This window comes from Phoxinus phoxinus (genome assembly GCF_949152265.1).
Source record: "Phoxinus phoxinus genome assembly, chromosome: 24".
NCBI classification, from domain to species: Eukaryota; Metazoa; Chordata; class Actinopteri; order Cypriniformes; family Leuciscidae; genus Phoxinus; species Phoxinus phoxinus.
The window spans coordinates 10,064,918-10,091,560 of NC_136899.1; the positions used below are offsets into that span (position 1 = coordinate 10,064,918).

At 37.2% G+C, this 26,643-nt stretch overlaps 1 protein-coding gene across 1 annotated transcript; it reads right to left on the reverse strand.

Annotated features, from left to right (window-relative positions):
• Positions 1-11,369: 11,369 nt before the first annotated feature.
• On the reverse strand, positions 11,370-18,593 carry pex2 (peroxisomal biogenesis factor 2). Its single transcript, XM_079601055.1, has 2 exons — positions 18,353-18,593; positions 11,370-13,848 (listed from the first exon to the last, which is right to left on the reverse strand). The coding sequence occupies exons 1-2, from the start codon at positions 18,354-18,356 to the stop codon at positions 12,914-12,916; spliced, it is 939 nt and encodes a 312-aa protein (XP_079457181.1). The 5' UTR covers positions 18,357-18,593; the 3' UTR covers positions 11,370-12,913.
• Between the last annotated feature and the right edge of the window lie 8,050 nt (positions 18,594-26,643).

The window sequence follows — 26,643 nt, forward strand, 5'->3', positions numbered from 1 at the left end:
CAATCCTATTTTGTCCTCTATTTGTTTTCTTGCATGCTTGTTTTTTCATAGATTTCTATATTATGTCCTCCTTTCATCTTTCCTCTTTTTAAATCTCCTACTCTCAGCAGTGATCACAAGAGCTATTTTAGTTTGTTCTTTGATTCATAAACTAGCTCCCTACACCTGTGCTTCATTTACCATGTGCACCTGAGCAGTCCCACCAGATGTGTGTGTTCACATTCGAGGAACAAAATTGCTAATAATTTATGCTGGCCTGACTGTAGAGGCCTTGTATTAATAGAACATATCTGCATTTGCGACAGAGATAGATCAGTTCTCCCATTCCAATTTGCATTCATCAGAAGTGCATTTGTGTCTGACTTAAGCAGCTATAAGATGTTAAATTCAAAATATGTATTTTCTAATAAATGTGTGGTTAAGTCACAAAGAAGCTGAAAGTTAACCATAAGTTTAACCTTTTCTTTTTTAGAAGAAGAATCACAGCAATAGCGAAGTAACATGAACATTCGCAACATGAAGTTATTGTGTTCTCGCAAGTTTGAGTCCAAATCTCATTTTACTTTCTCTCCTAATACGTTGTTTTCACTTTATACTGTCCTCTCGCATTAATTCAAAAAAGGCCAGATGAAAACAGGATTAAAGCTGATAAGAGAGACCTCATTGAGACTTCAAACTTCAATACGATATATAATATCCCCCCCAACAGCACACCGCGGACAAATATGGAGGAAAGCTGTAGAGATAAAAGAATTATTCCATCCTGAGAGTGAAATAAGCTCCTAACATTGCCAATATCCATCCATGTAGGCGATGCGCTCAACAAACACAAGTATCTAAGGAATGGGAGAGTAAGGAGACCTGGGAGATGTCTAAATAAGCCAGAGAGCTACACCTCTGAAACAAATGCTCGCAGAAAAGATGCGGTTTGGAACCCGCTGGGACTTCGCAGGCAGATTGTTCTGTTCGCTTTTCTGATATGCTCAGAAAACCACACCTCCCAGATGGCTCGAGATGAAGGTTGGGAGACACTATTGCTTAAGACCGATAAAACTAGTTGTATGATACCATCCCTCACAGAGAAATGTCTTATTTCCTTCTCCCAAACAAAACAATACTTCTCTGCTGATGTTCAATGCATTTGAGTTGAGGCCATACATCTGAAGAAACACCGTGAATTGTTGAACACCTGAGGCATTGACGATGTTTAAAGAACAGCAAGGCGTTTTTTGTACATTTGATATTACAAAAGACACATCTTTTCTTTTCTTTTTGTTAGCTTTCTGAATTGTGCATAAAGTTCCAGTTTTTGTTATATAAAATGCCTGTTATGCTTCAGACTGCATGTTTTTTCTTCCTCAAAGTTCACTCTTCAGATTGCTGAATAGGAAAGCGGCTTTTCTAACTTTCAGCTTTTATGTTCCTTAAATCAACACACTGTCGTGGATATTTCATCTGTGTAAGGGAGGGCAGGCTGAAAGAGCAGATGCTTTGTCAAACCCGTCAAACCTTAAGTCTGTTTGAATTACGCAAAATCTGTTCGAGATGCATAGACGGCGAGATGCAAAAACAAATGTCCGGTTTTATATCATCACAAGGACACCGATGTAAACATCCGCTCACTAGAGATGAATATATGCTAATCTTTTGTTGTTGTTTGTTTACAAACCCTGTTTGTGATGTCATAAAGGTCTGGATGGTGACTAAAGTGAAATATGCACTTTTTCCTTCTCACTATGATTTAGGTGGACAGATAAAGTTGAATGCACCAAAAACACAGTAGTATATTTATATATATACACTTTTGTGCTTTAAGCAAATGCATAAACAACGTTTATTTGAAGTGAAAGCAAGTGTAAAGTAGTAGTGAACAGTTTTTAAGAGTTAATTCATTAAAATGTCACTTTTGTCACTGATTTATTGACTTTTGAAATCTAGATAGTAGAAACTTCTTGAAAGTCTCTTTTGGTCAGAGAGTGTCTGCTAAGAGCATTACTGTAAATATTAATGTAAAGCAGTTTGGATTTGCTTTTCTTCACGATGTCTGCTCGAGGGAAGCAGCGATGCCAAACCCTAAATCCTTCTCTTAATTTACTTCCAGCGCATGTTCCGCTGGGACCGCCATGAATTGGTTGAGGCTCTGCATTATACAATATTCATATTTAATTGTTTCTTACACGGGAAACAACACTATGGCAACCGCAGTAAACATGTCATGTTTCATAACTTTTTAAATACAATTTAAAAAGAATTTAAGCTGGGGCCTGAATTTTTATGAGCGCTTGGACGCTTTTGACATTATGAGTGAATGATGTAAAGGTGATCAGGGGTTCTCCTTTAACCGTAGCCAGTCTTTCTTTGTTATATTAAACAGAAACTGTACAGTATATTAATTTATTCATTAACCATTTCAGTTGTTTCAGACTCTTGGTGATTATATATATATATATACAGTACCAGTCAAAATTTTGAAAACATGACTATTTTTAATGTTTTTGAAAGAAGTCTTTTATGCTCAAGCCTGTATTTATTTGATAAAAATACAGAAAAACCTGTAAAAATAAATTTTAAATATTCATATAATTTAAAATAATGGTTGTCTATTTTAATATACTTTAAAATATTATTTATTTCTGTGATGCAAAGCAGAATTTTCAGCATCATTACTCCAGTCTTCAGCGTCACATGATCCTTCAGAAATCATTTGATTTATTATCAATGTTGGAAACAGCTGTGCTGCTTATTAATATATATTTTTTATAACCTTTGATACTTTTTTCAGGATTTTTTGATGAATAAAAAGTAAAAGAAAAAAGAACAGCATTTATAAATAGAAATCTTTTGTAACAATATACACTGCCATTCAAAAGTTTGGGCTCAGTAATTTTTATTTTGTTTTTTTGAAAGAAATTAATAATTTCATTCAGCAAGGATGTGTTAAATTAATAAAAAGTGATAGTTAAGATTTATATTGTTAGAAATGTTTTGTATTTTGGATCAATTCTGTTCTTTTTAACTTTTTATTCATCAATGAATCCTGAAAAAGTATGAAAAGTAATTAAGAAAAAATATTAAGCTGCACATCTTTTTCCAACATTGATAATAACAGAGTATCAAATCAGCATATTAGAAAGAATAATTTCTAAAGGATCATGTGACACTGAAGACTGGATTAATGATGCTGAAAATTTAGCCATGCATCACAGAAATAAATCATATTTTAAAGTATAGTCAATTAGAAAACAGTTATTTTAAATTGTAATAATATTTCAAAATAATTGTTTTTTTCCTCTGTATTTTTGATAAAAAATTGTAACAAATAAATGCAGGCTTGTTGAGCATAAGATACAAAAACATAAAACAAAGTAATGTTTCTAAATTTTGACCAGTACTGTGCGCATGTGTGTGTGTGTGTGTGTGTGTGTGTGTGTGTGTGTGTGTGTGTGTGTGTGTGTATATTGAGGAAAGTTTATTACAAAAATGTCCATCATTTAGAATCTACATATTTGTTTATGATGATGCAGCTCACAGATGGTTCTGTTGTAAATTAGCATAAATATATAAAATAAATAAATTCACAAAATAAATACATACATATATATATATATTATTTAAAATATATTTTTAAACGACAGTATGTTGTTAGTCTGTCAATGTCACAGGTCAACAATATAGATATGATTGCTTGTTTGTTTTAATAATTTAAATGTCTTACTAAAAGATGTTTACAGTAGACAGTCTGAAGCCAGCATTCTATCTCCGCCATTCATTGTACAACACAAAACATTTCCGTGTTATGCATATTCGAACTCTGAATATCAGAGTCCTGCATGCCTGTTGCAGATTTCTTCTGGTGCAACATTATTCATTTATTCATTGCAAAGATGTTGAACAAGAGGCCAGCCATTGTGTTCTCCGAGAGCGGTTGTGTGTTTTGGCAGTGCCTGTCTGAGTCCTCTCTGCATATTTACAAAGAGCACAGCCATATGTAAATCACAAAAGCAGTGCATCGCACGCCTGTGCTACACAAAAGACCCTCTCATTTCCAAACATGGGACTTGGATTACATGCATTTTGCCCTCTAACCTGTTTACCACTCAAAAAGTTTCTCAGATCTGTGAGAAGGGGAAATCACAGGTCAGAGCTCAAATGATCAGACTGTATTTGCATTTTCCCCATAATATGGTTATTGTCACAATCTTCATCAAACATTACAGTCTCAAAAACGCAGTTTGAAAGCATTGGTGTTTCTGGCGTCACAAACTTGTAACCAACCACGTCAACGTGTGATCGTCAACGAGTGGATCTCTGAGCTGGTGTGAGTGAGTGGAGGCGGGGCTAATTTGCATATTCATAGATGTATACTCAATGAAGCAAGTGTGTAGAGTTACATTCAAGCTATTTTAAAGCATGAAAAAACTTTTAAATATGTCATTTTGATGATCAAAGATTAGTTTTAAGGGATACAATTATCGACTACAGGGTTTGCTTTAAGTTTGCTGTTAATTTCTTATTGATCTCAGACCGTCCATTGAATTAATGTAAGCTAATAGGACTCTTGATCTGTATGTATGTTTATGAATCATTTTTTTGTCCAAAAGGCATCAGAAATAAACTGGTTTTATGGTCATTTGTTGACATTTAGCCTTGAAACACATTATATGGAAGTCGATTCGTGATGAAACGGATGCTTGTAACACCTTAGCTGTGTTTGCTGTGTTTATTCAGAGAATCGTGTGTAACGTCACACACTCGTTAGTCTATCTGTGGCCCGGCCGGATCATGTAGACATCAAGCCAGCACATTTGCCACTGATCGCCATAACAACCCTTCGCAAAACCCTAAAATCTTTTCCAGTTTACATCATCTTCATTATTTTCTTCTGTGTGTGTGTGTGTGTGTGTGTGTGTTACAGCTCCAGCACAATGCACACTTTAGATGACACGACTGCACATCTTACATAAGCAAACATTCCTCGTTTGTTTAACCAAATGTCAGACTTGATTTTATATATATAATTGTGTGTATGTGTGTGTATTCAAATATATCAAATTAATATACAAATAAATACAATTCAGTTTTTGAAAAAAGTCTGGTTCCTATTTTTTATAAAATATAATTTATTACTGAGATGGCCAAACTGAATTTTCAGCATCATCAGTGTCACATGATCCTTCAGAAATCATAATATGCTGATTGATTTGGTGCATTCGCCGTTACCAACAGAGTTCAACAGAACTTGCGACCATAGTTGCTTTTGGGAAACACACCCCATTGATTCAGAATTAGTATGAATTCATTTTTCCTCTATTTTGGCCCATTTCAAGGACACAGAGCCCAGTCCATCTCTGGAGAGTTATTATTTTCTTCTTTTTCTGGTGACCTGAGACTCAGGTGCGCAATGAAAAACATACCTGGTCCTTTCCTCATCTCTGCTATTGCCATATTCAAATATTCATTGTCAGGACTGGTGTCAACAAGAGGATATCATATAATTGTACTACTTCGTCTTGCTCAGCTACTTCACCAACACTGCATCACCATTGAATAGGTGAGGATAACTATTAAAATGCTAAATTAGACGTGCAACCGTCTCATGGTGAAGTTGGGTCTTTGTGATGAAGCACCCGACCCCCCCGGAGCTGAGATTCACAAATGGCCTCTTGCAGGAAAGATGGTGTGGCGTTGTGGGCTTGGCTGGGCGGACGCTTATAAATCACCAATGGGTAAAGGGTTTTTAATGCAGCACTCTGCGCTCGCTGCCTCCATTTTCTGTCACAGCACAGTAAAAGATGAGAGGCCCGGGGGGAATACCAGCCCCCAAGATGCTCTGAGCGGGGCTGTAGGTCATGCTGTGTGCCTCTCAATGGATAAATACATAAATACATGCAGCGATGCAACACTAACACCGCTGTGAGATAGAAATGCATGCACAAAAATATGTTTCAGTAAGATTTTTGAGCAACCATCAACTCTGTATAATATCAAGGAAATAATATTCAGACGCTTCGTGCTGGAAGATAGAAAGCATTATTTTTATATGTATATATTTGCAAATTATAATATATATACACCAATAGTTTCGAAACCTTATTACACAAATATCCATCATTTAAAATCTACATATTTATAATTTATTCATCATGATGAGATAGATAAAAAGATGATCGATAGATAGATGTTTGTAATATTCTTGCATAAAGTTATACCTATATATGTATATATATATATATACGGTACACCAGTAGTTTCATGATGAAAGCTTATTACAAAAATGTCCATTCATTTAAATCTCCATATTTATAATGTGTTCATGATTAGATAGACAGATAGATGGATGGATGGATGGATAGTTGCAATATTCTTGCATAAATTTACCTATATATATATATATAGTTTCCAGTAGTTTCATGATGTAAGGTTTAAAATCTACATATTTATAATTTGTTCATGATGATGAAGTTCTGTTGTAAATTAGTGTATGATGTTTATTCAATCTGAACAAATAACACGCAGATGCCTAAAAAATCCAGCATCTGTTTTTAACAAAATGGAATGTGTTTCAGGAGGAATAATTTTTGCCTTTTTAAATGTTTGAGCAGAAAAGAGAATGCAGGATTGTACATTCTGCGGAGCCGCAGCTGTCATGAATGCAAAGCAATCAGCCGGGGCATATAGAGGGCAGGCCGTCCTCACACAAGTGCAGTGTCACCAGTCTTTTAAGAACAAGTCCCTGCTTTCTGATTGAAAGATATCTTAGAGTTGACTTTCATTTGGGTGGGTTGACAATGACCTTTTTGGTGGAGGGAAAAGCATGGAAAGGTATGTTTTTTTATTGGTGAATAGAAGTGCCCTGGTCTCCAACACCAAAATGTGTGGAATTTTCTAATCGTATACAAGCTTTAATTATCAAAGGCTTTTCAAAAAAAAAAGAAAAAAAAAAAAGAAAGTTCAGTAAAAAAGGGAGGCAAATTGGATACAGAGACAGCAAAGCACACTCTAAAAAATGCTGGGTTGTTTCAAATATGGACAAACCCTAACGTTGGGTTAAAAATGTAATTAAAAAATGTAACCCAACAGCTGGGTTTGTCCATATTTGACCCAACATTGGGTTGAAACAACCCAGCATTTTTTAGAGTGCAGGAGAAAGTTCTCACTGCCTATCTGTACTGCTGTAAAAAGAAATGATAACATGCTTGAAAATCAATTTCCCTTCTACTCCTGCTGATCAGTATTTCCATGTTTCGGGGGGGAATTTGCAAACAGAACAAATTCTGTTGCTGAGGTTAATCTCCGCAGACACGTCTGGCTCTGTGATTTCAAGCTGAAGTTCACAGACAGACACCTTTTGCAGTATGGTTTCCATGGGAACGGGGGGAAATGATTTTCTTGGCCAGCTGCATTGAAATGAACATCTGTATGCTGTATGTTGTCATCACATTTGATTTGCATATTGGAGGGTTCAGCCTATTTTCAGCAAGCGTCTAAACTATAATTTGCGCTCCTTTTCTCTGCCACTGTCATGTTGCATATATATATATATATATATACATCCCCCAACATTTCTATTTCAAATAAATGCTGTTATTTTGAACTTTCTATTCACAAAGATTCCTGAAAAAAATAGTGGTTCCCACTAAGAAACCCTTCGACACTGATAATAATTATAAATGTTTCGTGAGCATCAAATCAGCTTATTAGAATGATTTCTGAAGGATCATGTGACTCTTAAGACTCGAGTAATGATGCTGAAAATTCAGCTTTGCCATCACATGTATTAATTACATTTTAAAATACATTCAAATTGAAAAGTTATTTTAAATTGTAATAATATTTCACAATTTTAAAGTTTTACTGTATTGAAAATACAGCACATAAAAAAAAATCTAAAATATTGCTATATTCTAATATGCTGAAATTCAGTCTTATATGACCAGATAACTGTCTGGAGAGAGAAGGTATCATTCTACCCTGAATCCCTGTACAATTCCCTTGAGATGGGAGGACTGTCATTAGGGCACAAGTTAAACATCTTTAGATGGCTGCACGCTACATTCTTCCATGTGCAAGGTTTCAATCAAACTTGCTATTTGATTATCAAAACTTTCAAAGCACTTTCGATTTGTCTTAAGCCGCAGGAAATTCAAGGGGACATCTGGAAGGATGTCTGCAGATTATTTGCAATTTTGTGTGTAGTAGACATCAATGAGAGGCCTGCTCAGACTCTGGCTAGAACCCACCTCACCTCGGGCTCATTACAGCGCAGACTGGCCCGTAATCCCCCTTAATTCCTCGTTGTCGTTCATTCTCTCTTTAAGCCACTCTAGTCCGGCACAGCCAATGAACGGAGGGCCTGTGGAGGCACACAGGTATTGGCTTTTCCTTCCAGGCATGCAGTCTGTCTTTGTAGTTCTCCACAGGAGTCAGCGAGGCTATCACTTACCGTGCCAAACTCATTCCCTCCACCTCAGACGTTACCAGCAGATAATGTCAGTGGCAGACTTGCATTCATTAGCATCAACCTGGAATTGAGAGGCCCTGTGAGAAAGAGTGAGAAGAAATGCCGTTGAGATTGTCCGTTAAAGGGCCTTTCTTCAACTATAGGGACTTTCATGTTTTATGAAAACTCACAACTTTTTCTTTTTGTTTTATACTGGAAACCATGGCTTTATTTTAGTATTTATTTGCTGGTCTGTTGGATTTCACATACCTTTTATATATAAAATTTGTTGCCCTCTTACCCCTGTCCTAGGCTTTCGGTCATAAAAATATATATTTGTAAAAAATATATATTTACAATAAAAAAATCTAATCTAAAAAAAAAGATTTATAATTTAATTTTTTTTGTGAAATGATCAATAGAAAAATTGTTATTTCATTTGTGAAAATTGGGAACGTATTATTTGTTCGGTTACACTTTACAATAAGGTTTTATTTGTTAGCATTAGTAAATGTATTAGCTAACATGAACTAACCACAAGCAATACATTTGTTACTGTATTTGTTCATCTTTGTTATTACACTGTTCTGTGGAATGCTTGATTCTGATTGGTCAATCGAGCCATCCAGCGGTATGTTATTCGCTGATAACAACCGCTGACAACAGATCACACCGACTCATATGATTGTTAGGAATGTTTTCTCTGTTTGGAAGTTTTGTGTTTGGTGAGCTAATAAAATATTAAACTCTTTTGTGTACAATTATTTGATTACATGTATGTCTTCCAGTATCGTGGACTTACTCTCTTATTACATACAAACGCATCTGCTGCCATTTTGTGACTATTGTTGGATTATAAGATAACAAACTGATTTCAAAACAGTTTCATCTCAAACCAATATCTCTTATCCCCATAATTATTTAGCGAAATGCTGTGTAAAAGTGGTATGACTGTACCGTATCCCTTAAATGTCCGGCTAGTTTGAACTTGCTGCGCTCACAACTGTTCTGACTGCCCTGATCACCTTGTCGGGGTTTATTCTGAGATAACAACCGGCTGGATGTACATTCTCCCTTACTTAACGTTAGAAAGCTCTCTCTCTGCTGTACAATGCTGTAGGATCCAAATATGGTCATTTCCTTTTTATCAGCAACCAATCGTGAAAGTAAAAGGGCTGAATGCGCAATCTCATAGGCTGATGATAAATCTTTAAAGCTGTTTTCTCAAAATGACTTTTCTCTCATACTCCAAGTCCGCAATCTCCACTTCAGTAGCACCTATATACACCAAACTTTCCAGTCTTGTACCTAGTTATATTATGAAGACATTTACAGAGGGATTTGTAAATATATTATTCCTAGCCTGATTTATATAACATTTTATGTTATATAAAAATGTCGCAAATATTTTTTTAAGGCTATTGACAGTATATTCTGATTTACAGGATAACAAAAGTATAGATATCCATAAATCCCTCTGTATTTTTTTTAATATATGCAAATTAGCGCATATTTAATTGGATATTGCCTAATTTGCATATTTAAACATTAAATTACAGCATTTTTTTCTCATCTTAAAGTAATCAACTGGGAAAGTTTCATGGTGATATCTGCTAGTTAAAAATGTACCCTATTCACCTGTAGTGTCTCGCCTTAAGTAATGTTAAAAATACATCTTTTTATTTTAATAATGTATTAGTAAATATTGAAATTAACATTAACAAAGATGTATAAATGCTGTAAAAGTGCAGTTCATTATTAGTTCATGTTAACTAATGTACCTTATTGTAAAATGTTACCATTTTATCATAGTTTAAAAAGTGTATATTTTCATTTCTCATGGTCCATAAGGCCAAAAGTGCCAAAAAACACTTTCCATATGCAAGCTTTATTGTAATAAATCAATGCATTTAAAGCAATTATGTATATAAATGTATTCTGCAATGTGTTTGGAAGTTTGACTGTAGCGAGAAACTGGGTCAATTATAGCAAGAGATACCGATCGCTGTTTGTTCCGCTGGTCCGAAGTGAACCATTTATGTTGAGAAATCAGTGGGTGTCAAGAAATCTATCTTTTTTTTTTAGTCTCATTGATTCCCCATATTCCCGGTTTAGAGTGCAAATGCCCTTCCAACAGTGAAGAAACACAGATAATTGGCCACCGTTGACAAGTTTGTCCAGTAGCTGTGCAAGATTTGCTTTTTAACCATGAACTTTAGGTGATAACATTTAGTTAGGAGTCTAGAGCAGATAGCAACACATGGCAATGAACTGCTTGAAGTATTTTATCTCAGATGTTTTATTTGTTTTAATGACTTTTGCCGTTCACAGACTAGCACACACAAAAACAAACTCACAAACAGTCACTGTATTTAAACCCAGATATAAAATAGAATACATCATATGCTACTATTTAATAAGAAAAGCAGCAAAGTGTAAGTAAAGCATTACGGTCTAACATAGAGCTCTTTAAATTCAAACCTGTTAATCAGAGAACTCAATGCCTGACATCAAAGGACCAAGAATGTGTCGATTGTAATGAGCAGGATCACTCATCAAAGTGTGAAACTGGCCTTGTCTACTGTAACACCCAACGTGTACGAAACAAAAACCCGTGGGCAATCGCCAAAGTAAATGGTGTCAAAGCCTGCAGATTTTATTACTGATTGGAGACAGTGCAACCCTGAGTGTAAATGAGATTTGGAGAAGATAACATGCAAAATGAGGGCCGACTTTTTAGATGTGTTGTAAGGATTTTTCCTTGCATTTCTTTACATAATACGTGTACTGTGTATAATTATTTTGTATATATAAATACACATACGCATGTATATTTAAGAACTATTTGCATGTACAGTATGTATATATATTTATACATTATTAATTTATATTATATACATATTTTATATTTTAATAACACATTTTTCTTAAATACACATGTCCGTTTGTGTATTATACAAAATAATTATACACAGTACACACACATATTATGTACACAAACTTATATTTTGGATGCGATTAATCGTTGCCCAGCCCTAATTTTTTTATATAGTGTATTTTACAAAGTTTTTCAAAAGGTTGAACATCTTCACAGCGAGTTAAATGCAAAATATACTTTAATTAATCGTTGCAAAGATTACTTAATCGTTACACACAAACAAAAAAAATCTATATCTATATATCCGACATTGCTTGGAAAAAATATCTATCTATACAAATTTATTAATAGATTAACAAAAAGCAAATGTAAAAATCTAATCTCATTTGTTGCAACTACATCAATCTACAATACAATAATCTATTGTGTCTAGTATGAAGTGTTTTACGAGATTATATTTGGATGCTTTTGAAGTCATTAAACAAATGTATTTTGAAGGACAGATGTTCTCTGGACCCGATCTATGTGAAAAACACCAGAACCATATGTTGTGTATATTGTAAATTGGCAACCATTACTGAACATTTCCAGAACAGTGGCGGCAAATCCCTTTAATCCTCGGAAACAAAACAAAGGGTATAAACATTCGCTGTTGCACATTAAACATCTTTTTGACATTGCTAACCCAGTGCACAAGTAAACTTGAATAGTTCTGCTTATAGTGAGAGCTCTACTTCTTGGTGATCCTGTGTATTCGTCTATATGCATAATAATGTCAATGAACCCACATGAGGGCAGACCGGTGTGCCATGTCCCAATTTTCAAGTCTTTGTCACAGCAAACTTGAGAGCAGCGATTTACAAAAAAATGACAAAATCTTGCAAACCACTAGACCCCTCGTGCCCAGAGAAGTGACTGATTGTCTTCACAATGGGCAATTAAGGCAATGTGGTCTGGGGGAAAAAGTGCGAGTTTCCAGCAGGTCTGAGTCCATTTGGATGTGTTTTGGCCTGAGGCATGGCTCACTGGAGAAAGTTAACAGCTGAATAAATACCCAGTCATTATTAGGCTTAAAGCATAATATGCCCGAAAACTTGCATCGTCCTACTCTGGTTTGTTACAGTTTACTGGCGTATTAAGAAGGGCCATGGAGATTATGATGGGATGTCTGTCAATCTGCATCCGAGTCAACTACCCCCTGGTGCTATCACGGCCTCTCCTTGATCTTGTGCAAATTTCTCTCTTCATAGGGGATGAGGGGAATTGGATCGTGCAGGCAGTTGAGCAAAGGCTTGTTTTGATGTTTATTCATTTGCTCGGCGCTCAATCTAAGAATGCAGAAAAGTGGACCTCTGATACACAATTTCTATCAAACTTTAATGAGGCCGAATAAATTAGACACAAATTATGTTGTTTTAGAATTTTACATCATTAAGTTTGTCTCTTTGTACAAAATTCTGCATGATTCATGGCAACAAATGCTCTCGTTTCAGGGAGAAAAAACAAAAAGCATAAGCCACATGCTTTCATCAACCAATCTCTGTGATAAACTCAAACTGCAGTCTGTGTATCTCAATCAATCAGCAGGAACAGTCTCAACTCGGATGCAGATCCGTTCCTATGTGAATCCTGACCGGCTCTATAGTTCCCGCCTTGGTGGCACATTTGGGGCAGGTAAAGCAGACATCAGCGATTGTGTGGCTCTTGAGGCAGTAGTAGCAGAACACGTGGTTGCAGCCGATGGAATGGGGCATTGTGGGCCACTCCCCGCAGACGGCGCACTCTGTGCAGTAAGTGTCATCCGAACCCTTCGTTCCCCTCAGGTCAGTCAGAGGGGAGAACAGCGCGGTGACACTGGCCTTCAGCTTCCACATATTTACGAGAGGCAGCAGGAAGATGAGGAACTCTGCGAAGCCGTGCCACAGTAGCTCCCGGTTCAAGAACTGGAAGTTGATGTCTCGTGGGCCCTGAGGTCGACTGAAGACGGGCTGCACTCCCAGCAACCTTTCGGTAAGGGTCGGACAGGTTCCTCTTTGGAGGAAAAGCAGGAAGTTGACCAGGCTGGCCACTTTGGTGAGGCCCGTCAAGATGGTGAGTATCTTGCGGGCCTTGCGTGCATTGGACTCTGCAGGGTGGTTGAGGAACAAACTATTGGAGCGTTCCCTCAACCAGTTTTCACCAACTGTCAGCAGAGCGAACCAAAACTTTTGTGGTCGGCTCATGGGCCGGTACTTCTCCCCCGGGATCAGAGTGTTCTTATACCGGATGTTGAGCAGTGACTGGCCCACGGTGGCGCTGTTGGAGTAGACTGTGAACCTCCACAGGAGGAGCTGGAGAAGGGCCTTGAGTTCTGGTTCCACAGGGGTTAAAAGCCCAGGCTTGAAATGCTGGAAACATTGGGTGAACTGTGACCAAACAAGCTGTTCCAGTGCACCATCCAGTTCAAAAGCATCCAGCTGACTGATTCTCAAAACCCGAGATAAAGGGCTTGGGCTGGCCTTGGCGAAAGGCTTGTCACCTCCAGCTCCAGCTACAAGCAGAAGAAGCAAATGGTTATGCATTTTTGCATTTGAGTTGAAATCACTTTTCACATGTAAAACCCATCCTAAATTCCCTTTTAGCTGTGCAGGGCAGAGGCACAGGAGGTCTTACGCTGTTCCCTCTCGAGATTCAGTCTGAGGACAAATCACATCACAGGAGATTATCCCAACAGCACAGGCTTGGAAAGGCAGTAAACATCCGCTATGTGGAACTACTTTACTTTGACGGCTTTTTATAAGGGATCTAAGAACTGTGACGTTTGGCAATTTTTCATGGAATGCGTTTGTATCGGGCTGAGTTTATCTCTTTAAACGCAATGGTTAAAAAATGAGAGCCAGGGGCTGTGGTGACCACCTCTTAGCTTAGGACTGGATTTGGACAATATCTGCAATAAATTGGCTTATAAAAATAGTTGAAAACATGTCCAACTCTTTTTTTTCAATACTTTAGGTTCATCTGCACCCATTTAGGAATGAAACTGAAATGGACAATAAAAAGATGCAAGATGTTCATGAATCAGTTGAAAAATTATCTGCTTTAAACAGATGTTGGGAACTGTAGTTATGTTTATTGTATAATAAAAAAACTTCCACTTTTGGGCCACTGATTATGTTTCAAATGTGTCTACTGTAGGTTTACAGACGAGCTCAACAGTTTCTCAGCTAAGGGGAAAAAAGAAACCCTTCACTGCACGGCGGCACTCGCCCAGGTGAGACAAATCATTGCGGCAGGCCACTCTGGGGATACTGCTTTTCCATGTTCTCGTCATAGGCTTTTATTGAACAGTTTACAAGTTATGAATGAATATGTTTTATTTGAGAACATAATATTGACAGCAACCTATCAATAGTAATGTGACTATTGTCAAGGGCCTGTCAATAGTAATGTAATTATGATTTAGAGGATCACATAGATGTTAGCTCGGGCAAGTAACATCTCTTATAGGACTGCTATCAATATCAGGATTACTATTGACATGTTCTCTCAGACTCGCAGTACTTGCCAAATATATAACAACTAGACACTTTTGTCAATGTGCACTGCCTATAAAAATTAAGCATTTGAATGTACAGGGCTTTAACCGGAGAGCTGAAAATCTATGCTTCTTATGTAATCGGCCAAATTCGTAATCAATGGTTGTGTTTACCTCTGTTGTAATCAGAAGACCTGGCCTACATGGAGCGCAGTGATTCATACACGTTACAGCGCAATAGAAAAAAACACCCGTGACAAACAGCCAATGAGAACGTGGCCTAACTAAAACAATATCAGTCTGAATGAACAATAGGACACAATAAGTAAACTGATTTTCTCATTAGTTATATATTATAATCAATATGACCACTTTGTTATTTACGGCCCGCAATCAACCCTACTCCAACAAATAAGTAGAATTTTCTAGGAAATGGAGCCCATCTTCGGGCTGCAAAATGGATGGAGAACACGCATATAAGGTTATATCAGCCGAGTCAAGGTCTTGACAAGCATCCTTAAATGACAAATGCCTGACACCGGCACGGGCTATAAAACATGTTCTCCTGAGGCAGCCCACTGGAGGCTCAGGCCTGCAGTTCTGCAACTGATAAGCTGGGTCACAGAGTCACCTTGGGCTTAGCATTACAACGCGGTAGGCCATGAGATTCCTGCAGCGACTGGACAATTTGGAATCGGAAGATTTTTATGAGGCCTGTGGTCACTTGACCTTGCTTTTGGCATTCTGTCTGCCTTTGCGGCAAGTCAGAGAATTAACAAAAAGCAACACACTTTTACTTAATAATATTATATTATTGTCAGTAAGATTTTTTTGTTGTTGAAAGAAGTCTCTTATGCTCACCAAAGCTGCATTTATTTGAACAAAATACAATGTAATATTGTGAAATGTTATTACAATTTAAAATAACTTTTATTTTTATGTATTTTAAAATTTCATTTATTCCTGTGATGGCAATGCCGAATTTCAGATATTCTCCAGTTTTCAGTCACATTCAGAAATCATTTTATTATGCCAAATTAGTGCTCAAGAAACATTTATTTTTTATCAATGTTGAAAACCGTTGTGCTGCTAAATATTTTTTTGTGGAAACAATGATAATTTTTTTCCATACACTTTTTCTTTCATTTGAACAACATTTATTTGAAATAGAAGTCTGTAGCATTATAAATGACTTTTTACTTTTGATCAATTTAATGCATTTTCGCTTCGCTAAATTTTTCTAAAAATCTTAGACCACAAACTTTTGTTTGGACATGTACATATATTTGATGATATACATACATACACTGTATATATAATATTTCAGTGCCATTTACAAAAATTAAATCACATGTCAGAGGGGTTTTATTATCCTTCACTTAACGTTTTAACTTACAAAAAGCTAGTTGCCACTTTGTATTTCCAGTGGCAGATGAGGTGTCACTCAGTTAAAACCCCTGTCTTAAACCTCCGCTTCCTTTATATAATCATTGGCGCGATTAAGGTTACAGAGCTCTGGCGCCATTTTCAGCTGGCAGAAGAATTAGCCAGTCTCCTTGTTTAGCATTCAACTTTTAACTCTGTCCCAGAAGTATCCGTTTTATTATGAACACTGATGGGTATGTCAGTTTCTGAATTTTAAAGGTGATGTCATCCTGAAATGGGATTACAGGACTGCTAAAATACCCATCCTGTGACTGTTCTAATTGTTCTACGTCTGTATCATAAAATATGAATGTCTGCAAAAGCACTTGGGGTTCAAGGTCTGGTCCTAATGTCTCATCAGACTGACCCATTTCTCTAATTACCAATGAATCGCAAGAGCCACAATCTAACACAACTTAATGTTTTAGAAATGTCTTTTAAAGCAGCTATAGGTCTGACACAAAGATATGCTTCTGCTAAATCTTGTTTGCACAATGTAAATTATTTAAAATAATTAATTGATTTAGTTAGCATGAAGGTGGAAGATTTAAAGATTTAAGTATAGAGTTAGGCAGAAAAAACAGCTTAAAAACTCATGAAACATTTAAAGGCTGAGGCAGCAGGAACGACTGAAGAGAACAGTTAATAAATGAGAAAATTGTGAAGATGCATATTATGGTGTACAGAGGCTAGTCAGGCTTTGCTGTGTCCACATAAAAGATCATCGCTTAAATACATTTGTCCTGCAATTTTTCATTACCTTTATGAGATGATGTATTTGCATAAAATGTTTGTCTTATATATATATATATATATATATAAACATTAGGAGCAGTTACAGCAAACACACCATCCTTATTCCATGACACCACATCATGAAACCCTGCCTCCAAATCATGCTTATGTACGAGAATTGTTTTTCTTCTCACCCTCATCCAGATATGGCTTAGCATGGTCATGTAATGTAATATTAAAAGCCTCCCTGTTTACAAAGAAGCAGCAATATGGAAAACATTTTACCCACAAATGGAATAAAGACTAAAGCTCGGTTGCAAACACATCTGCAAAACAACCCAACAATTTAGTCTGCATTTTAAAACTTAATCCATTTAAATGCAACACTGGCACAAATCTATAAGCAACCTTTTGACCTGGGCTGAGATCATACTGCAGTCTGACTTTAACTCCATTCATTATGTTAAGTGTGCTATGGGCCACTTACAGCTCTATCAAACCCACAGCAATCAGCTGTCCTAATTCTGTGCATGACGACATTTCTGATCACACTAAAACTTCATACAAAACTTGAATGAGAAACATCATTTTATTTATACACTCTAGTTAAAGTTCTTGTTATTACTAAAATTCCTAATTTACATCTCATTTAAATGTAGTTGATTAATTATTATTATCCATGACAGCCAAGTAACCTGTACAGGTTTGTTAGGTTACCTTGATAACTGAAAACTTGATTTTTGAAAAGGAAAGAAGTAAAAATAAACTCAAGATAATGTCTAGGTGCGCAAATAGTCCTGAGTGGGTCAAATTGGTGAAAATGCACAAACTAATTACAAAGTAGAGAACTCCCCAGTCTGACATCAACACATCACATAAATTAACTGGAAATTACTAGAAACGCGAAATGATCTGTGATGTTGCGGGATAATATATAATGAATAATGATCTAAAAAAAGTAACTATTAATTATAACATCAGAATCACAGTTTGTCATAATAAATATATTAAGTAATGTTGTTACTGTATTATTATTATTGTAGTAGTAGTAGTAGTAGTAGTAGTAGTTGTTGTTTTTATGAAGCCATTTAAAATGCCTAAAACATAAACGTGATGCAACGTGGTTGAATACGTCAACATAATAACACTGAAATATAGTATCGGTTTTTTTTGTCGACCGTGTACATGGTGCATGTATTTTGCATTGATAAGAAGCACGAATCTACTATTAGACTGACATGAGAGTAAACAATGCCTGTTCTTTACAAAACTAAATGCAACTTGATATAGAATGTGTTGTCTTGTCACAATGTCTGGTTAAGTGAGATTTGACTAGAGCAAATAAATTTCGTATAATTACCCATGATAACACTGACAGTCTACTGTCGGACTCGGAACTGAGAGGCGCTGTTCTTCCTTCTTTTCCGGGTTATCTCGATTAACCCCTCCTTGAAGCACATGAGCCAATTGCAAATTGCATTTTCTCTGCACGCTTGATCACATGCATCCAATCGTAATATCTGATTGAGCGAGGCAAACATGAATCGCATCGTGCTATGCATGTGGGAGAGGCGTAGCTTCACGCAAGTCTTCATGCGTATGCGTCTGACAACAACCCATCCAATCAAAATCGATAGCGTTGGTCTACACAGTATGTTTTAACCAATCGCTATCAAGCAGGGGCGGGCTCTGTTGAGCAGCAGGCATTCGGGCACGGAGAGACTGTTTGCAACTGTCTGTGAACACAGGGAAAAGGGAGAAAGCCAAGATACAAGTGACTCTGAGCATTCATACGCCATAATAACAAGGATTTACATCAATGTAAAGCATTTGCTTTAGTTTTTACGTTCTGTTTTGCTTGGGAAACATCGTAGCAACTGTTTTGTTAAATGCTCTCGGCACGGTTTTAACTTTCGTAATATAATTGAGCCTAATATATGAACAGCAAAGAGGGGACGTAGGCTACTATTTTCTATTTACTGAAATTACTTTTTTTGTTACGTGGAAATTGTGTGTGTGTGTGTGTGACACTGTGTGTGTGACACTGTGTGTCAGTGTGTATACTATATATATATATATATATATATATATATATATATATATATATATATATATATAGCATAGCCTAGTATATTATATATAAAATAACTAATCACAACTAATATATACCGGTATACTATAATGTATATTAGTGCTGTCAAAATTAACCCGTTAATGCATGTGATTCTTTTTTTCAGTAGGCCTATAACGCATTAAAAAATATTCAACACAATTAAGGCATCCATTTTATTCATGACAACTCTGAGTGTAATTTTTTTCTCAGAGTGTTTGTCATGGTAATGGGTATGACAATGTTGATAGGCCTATATTTGGTCTTGTGGGATAGATTTGCTACACTGCTGCTGTTATTGCTGCTACATAGTAAGTACGGGACTTGCTACTGCCAATACATAGCCTACATGACACGCTGCTGTGAGCAAGTAAGACATGCTGCTGCTGTTCAATATAGCGTACATTAGGGGTGTGCGATATCACGTTTTTTGATCGTGGACGATTAAAATGCCTCCACGATCTGCTTTTGAAGAAATATCGAAGTATCGTGCTGCAGTGCATTCTATCAGTTCAGTTTTGGCGCCTCCGTCTCAACATAGCCTACTGTACAACGCGACGTACATTCACACATCACATGTTAACACATGTTAGTTCATCTTGTGCTGAACAAAAAAAAAAAAGAAAAGAATATATTTTCAAGAATGTGGCTATCCAAACAGTTGTATGCATGGTCCCCATTGACTTCCATAGGAAAACATATACTTACATAATATATGGGGACCAGCAACTGGTTGGTTACCCACATTCTTATCAGTGGGTAAACTTAGAAACTTGGAAAGAAAGAAACTTATTCAGGTTTAAAAACAACTTGAGAGTGAATGATGACAATTTTCATTTTGGGGGAAACTCATCCTTTAATGTTAATAAAACAACAAAACTCAAAGAGAAAATCACTCACTGCTCTTGACTGAGAACTTTAATAAGAATCAATGTATAATTTATACAGTGATGTCTATATGTAGTGTTTTATTTTTATATTTGTTCATTTAGTTTCTTTCTTGAATGCCACTGTTAAATACACTGTAGCTGAAAAAATAAAGCACTGTTTATTTCATTTGTATATTATGTTGTGTAGCCTATTTTTATTTGCACCACTTTGGCCTAATTGTCTGCCATTCTTTTTTTATTTCATATTTTGTTGCTTTGTTTTTAAAATAGGGAAATTAGTTTGGCTGGAAGGCTCAGTCACTTGCAAAATAGTAAAACCAACATGAAAGAGAGTCGTGCTAAAATCGTGCATTTCCCTGAAAACAATTTGTGATATGATATTTTTGCCTCATCGCCCACCCCTAGTACACGTACATGAATTACCCGTAGCAGATACAGGTGCAGCTGGGGAAGGTGGAGGTTTCTGAAAGTGCGCTGCACGGTTAAGGCAAATGTTAAGGCAAATTATGCTAACCAAGTATTTGGCGGTTGAGCACGCAAGCTCATTGGCTACTGATACAGAAAGAACCAATCAAATGTGCCCAATAGAGAATGATATGATTGCAAGGAACCTGCACCATCTAGAGTTTCATTACAGAGCTTTGAATATACATGGTGATCCACAAATATTTAATTTTACTTTCAGTAGTGGCAAGCAACAGTGGTAGTTCTTTTGGTGACATGCAGCATACATTCTTGTTTGTTATTATAAGTATTAAACAATTTATTATATTTTCAGGCAGATTAGAACTCCGAACAATAGGCTAGGCCTACTTACAAAGAACGTTAACGGGATAGTTAGTTTACCCCCAAAATTAACTTTTTTATTTACTCACCATCATGTTGTTCCTAACCTGTATTACTTTTGTGGAACACAGATGTTGGTACAAGAGTTATCACACTCTCATAATATGACATTATAATATTATACACTCTTAAAATATGACATTGGAAACAACATATTAATGTCCTCAAGATGTAGGTTTTCATGAACATAAATAATCATTTGGCATTCTTCAACTTTTATGGATTCACATATTGTGTTTATTGTTGAAGGTTAGCAGTTAAAAGTTCAGATTCAACAATAGCATCACCAATGTTACATGCGTAGCAATTAGGGACAGCTAGCCATTTTCCACAAGAGACAGATCATGTTCACATTAAGATTACTAATCATTTCTGCTATTACAGGGACAACATTATCTGTAACTCTCTAGGTGAACATTCACATTACCTTCCTAACTGCTATTTAGTATGTGCGCCGCTAATAGATATTTTAATAATTCATCAGTATGTATTGTAAATTATTCACCTCCCTGTATGGTCATTGATGCCACTGAAACTAAAGCCATTCTCCCTGACAGATGTGAGATTGATAATTTAGGTTAAATGTTGGTGGGTTATAAGTTATGCCTTTATCCTACGATCCATGCGACAAATAACAGCATTAGCATTTGGCTAATATTTAGACTAAAGTCAATTAAGCTGTTATCACTTTAAATGACCTCTAAAATGCAGAGAAAAGTACACGCTTCTCGGTTTACAGAGGAGTTCATTAGCTAGACCACACAATATTGATGCTGGGGTAGCATATGAACCCCATTTCTATTCGTCTATGTTTTCAAGAATCAGCAGAATTAGATTGAAGACTGCATCTCCGCTGTCCCAGAGGCATATTATGCTGTTGTCCCTTGACTGCAACCATTGTTCTAATGTACATAATTGCCAATTGAATAGATTCCGAGCATTAAAAGCTGCTTATTGCCTCATGCAATGTAAAGAATGCTTCGAACCCGGTAATATGAACTCCAAATGCACTGATTGAATGGTTGCAGCATATAACCAGATTTATTATCCCATTTTGTAGGTTTGTAATTGTTTTAAAGTAATGGCTTTTCAAAGCACAGCTGCTTATTGCCATCAGTTTATGCGTAGACATGATTAAAAGGAATGTTCCAAATCCAAATGGTTGTGTTTCAGATTTACCCATATGAGCTCTTGTAATTACTTGAATTTATAGCCATGTTGTTGTGTTTTATCAGCATGCTGCATACCTAAGCTTAATCAACCACAGCAACCTTATGATAAGCTTATATGGCCAAAAGGTCTCCTCCATCCAACCTGGAGCAGATGTTCTGAAGCTTATATCAAAGCTCAAGCTAAAGTGTTCGTTTAGACAGATTGGATTTGCAGCAGTGTGGAGGGGTTGGAGATGTTGCCTTTGTGATTTCGGCAGGATTTGGACCATCAGCGGACATGCCTGGAGGAGGACAGTAGCTGTCTGCGAGCTGAGATCCGGGAGCTGAAAACCGACATTAGACCTCTCGCATAAGTGATCCATCGCGCTCAACACATGCTCAGCCTGGATGTGAGTCACATGCCTATATTCCCTTGCCTCATTCTCTCGCTCACTCAGTTGCTCGCTTTCCATTTTCTCCCTCACCCCAAAGTCATTGGACAGTCCCTCATTCATTTTTCAAAACTCATTTTCCGCCCTTGAGCTCAGGATTTTTTAATTCTGGCTTCACCTTGACTGGTGGCCTTTGGGCATGAGGGATCAACGGAGCCGGGCTTTGATCCAGTACGCCGGCATGGGACTCATTTCCAGCCCTGCCACACGGATGCGACTCAGTGGGTTCGACTTGACCTCGCAGCTCCTCTGGGCCCCTCAGGCCGCGGTCGACGAGACCCGGCTCCCTCCTCCTCTCCATCCTGAGCACCTCCAATACCTCTTTCTAATCAAACCGCTCTCCTTTCCACAGTCCTGCCTTTGATCTGCATAATATGCCTCCTCCTCCTCTTCATCTCCCTTCTCCGTTTATCACATCCAGTGTGAATGCAGAACATCGGTGAGGTGTCGTAGAAGGTTAGTAAATACTCATGTACTGCAGGTCTAGTGAATAAAAATGGGTATAGGTCTGTTCTGATTGCAGACACCAGGAATGCAAAATGCAAATAGCAAACTAACCAGATGATTGTACATATTTAGCATATAAAATTATGCTATGAAATAATTTAGCATTATTAATAAAAAAAAAATGTAAGGTTATGCTTGCCAATTAAATTTGACAGACAGGTTGTGTCTCTTCCACACTTCCACACTGCTCCTCTGCAGTTCTGTTTTTGTTAATATTAATACATTTCAGGATCTTAAGGATTTTTAAGGATATTTATTTATTTGTTTATTTATTTATTTACAATTTATTTATTAATTATTTAAATGTATATATATTTACAAGTATTTAATGTATTACTTTAATGAATAAATGTGTGTGTGTGTGTGTACAAGTATTTAATTTATTATAATATAATATATCATATATTAACTCATTTATATTAGATTTAAATAGTGATATTGCACAAGTTAAAATAATAATATTGCATAACATAATTTTTGTGTTGGATGTCTAATGTAAATTCTGCTATGAAAAATAAAAATAAATAAAAAAACCCACTGGAGAACCACTGGAGATCTAAAATGCATTTGCTGTGTGGGACTTGTTCTTGACAGGATCACCAGAGTCTCCTGTGTACACACCGTGCCCAAGCCGAGATCCAGCTGCTGTACCTTTAGCCGTGACAAGTCGGCCTCTGCGCCAGCTGTGCCCATGGGGCGGCATCGGTCGTAACAAGAGTCAGTGTGCCCGCTTCAGCACAACCCCATTGTGGTGTTACAGGATAATAACACTGCTTCCTTTTGTCAGTGTGCTTTGCTGGATGATAAACAGAGCTCAGGCTGGAAGAGGTGAGTTTGTGAAATCACAGCACAGTAGCCTGGTGTGTGCACTAATTGAAGTAAACCGAACCCGTCAAGCTGCATCAGGAGTGATGACCGGCTGCCCGGGGAAGGGTCTTCCAGGTCACTATTGGAGGTTATGTTAATTCGGTTGTTAATGACTTCCTTTTGAGTGATAATTGATCAGCTTCATTACCATATTCGTCTGTGAAGCTATGTCACTGGGGTAAAGCTCTGCGTAATAAATGCTCCGTTTGATTTCTGAAATAATGAACTAATTAGACTAATTAAAATCAATAGAGGTGCCAATACAAGGTTAGGCATCAGACGGCGGTCTCTATCTATGCCCGAGTCACCAGCTCAGTTTAAAGGAGCCTAATGCTGATTTATGGGCTCTTGATGGTCATTAGTTGGAATAAATTGCGCTGAGAAGCCGAGACAGCATTATTCAAGTACAGGATACTAAGTGCATTGTAAGGTCAGCAATAAGGGCAAACCTACATATGTTGTTGAATGCCCTTGTAAACCTTTGTTAATATATCAGGTCAGAACGGCGTCAGACGCCGTCATCTATCATTGCATGTGTCCTCACGCAGTGTTAGCTCTCAAGACATTGTCCAGACTTTACGTTGAGTGAGATTCAAATAACAGCATATTGGTGTTCTTTGATTTTTATCAAGACAGCCTTGTTGGTAATTATTAAAGACCTTCTTGAAGCAAGGTCGCAAACAATATGTTGTGATTGCATCAGACTGAGCGACGGCTTATTGCTCTTTCATTAGTTATCTGCTTTCCTCTCTGATCGCCATGGGATTTTGCTTTTTTATTGGCTCTTGGATGCCACGTTTAGGGCAGATACATCCCTCTCCGCCTCACCCATGTGCGACGACGGTCTCAAACCCCTAATAAGAAGGTAGAGAATTATATAAAATCCTGACTATTTCTGACAGAGGCAGGCCAAGCCAATGTATATTGGAAGGGCCACCGCTTCCCTAAATTCGTGCATTAATCTAAGATGTCAGCGGTGCAACCTTGATGGTCCATTTTCAGCCAGTCAGCCTGGTTATTTTTCTTTCCATCGCCGCTTTGGGCGTTGGTCTGGGATCTGACGTTTTCCCCGCTCCTTTCTGCCCTTATTTCAGCCATATTAATGTTCAAAATGGTCCTGAGAAGTAATTTGTGTGATGCGACATCCATGTTTTGCCCTGTTATATATCAGTACGGGCTTACTGGGCTTGTGTTGTGCACTTTTTTTTTTTTTTCTCTGCAGGGTAGTTGACCATTACTTTAATAGTTTTTTTTCCCCACACAGGCTTTAATGATTGAGTAGTGTTTGTGCCAGCTTTTGCCATTCCTCTAACAAATTAGTTTACTGTGGTCATAACCTTCAAAAAGCTCATTACCATAAATTGCATGGCTTTTCATAAAGGCTGAGAGCTGCATTGACGAATCGCAAACAGGACCTTTCTCAGGACACTCAGACCTGCTACTAAATTAGACCCACCACGTCTCCCCCAGCTTTTCTTAATCAGCTAATGTTTTTTATTCTCTTAATTTCAGCCTCTTCTGATTTATCTGAATAACTAAAACAGACACATTTATATTTCGTTTTTTTGTCATGTCTAGGAAATGCGGTGCGTATGTTGCTTGTTCAGGAAATGACATCTGTGGCATGCTGCTATTGTAAATTCACGTGATTTTTACTGTCCTTTTGACTGGGATAGGGGGAAAAGTCCTTGGTTGTGTAATCAAGATGTCTTTTTATTTTCAGCATTTGTAGTATTTATGAGAAGAGCATCGTTCTTTTACATTTAGTTACCTGTGGTTGCGTTAGAACATGAGAATACTATTATTTGTTGTATAGATGTTAATTGTGAAAGAAATCTTGTGTCCTGGGTCAAAGGGAAATTATTAATCGCAATCAATCTCCAAATGTCTTTGTTTTGATTGCATGTATTGGATGACTTGTAATATAATTATTGCTGTCTACCAAATAAAAAAGACTTGATAAGCACCTTCTTAGTCAGATCGCAGTTAAATGTAATTAAACAAGAATGCTTGTGAAAAGCAGCTCTGGCTTTTCAGAGGAACTGATATAGCGGTGATTCCTCCTGGGGCTCAAAGAGAGAGGCTGTATGGAATTTAATTTCAGTTATTGTCTCTTCACGGTGGCCAGTAAGATTTTCTGTCTGAGTCGTAGCACATAATGGGAGGCTCTTGAGCTTCCTGATCACCCTTCCGTTTAGTCTTTTAAGCAAGTGCTCCATGCCTCGCTCCTCCAGCCTGCTTTTATTGTTTTCTCTCTCGCAGTTTAATTCCCCGCAATGCATGCCGGTGTGGCCGCCCCATCCTGCTTTACTCGACAACAATATCAGGCGTGCACCTTCAGTGAGCGAGCTGTCCCGCGGCTCAGTCTCTTTGCTTAATTAGCCTCACACGCAGCCACACACACACACATTCGGTGATACAAAAAATATGATGACGCACACACACACACACACACACACACACACACACACACACACACACACACACACACACACACACACACACACACACACACACACACACACACACACACACACACACACACACACACACACACACACACACACACACACACACGCACACAATTTTCCCCTCAGTTTCCATTTTGTTGTTAGCATTAATCTACTTAGAATTGCAAGGTGCACTGAGCAAAGCTAGTTTTACCTTAATCTTTTTCCCTCGTAATATTAAATAGTGGAGAAATCCTTAACATGGTTGTTTGCTGAGGTACATTTGTTGCTCGTGTATTGGTAATACCTAGAGTTTTTTTTTTTTTTTTTTAAGTGCACAAGATCCATCAGTGTTCCTTCTTGTTTGTTGACTGCATT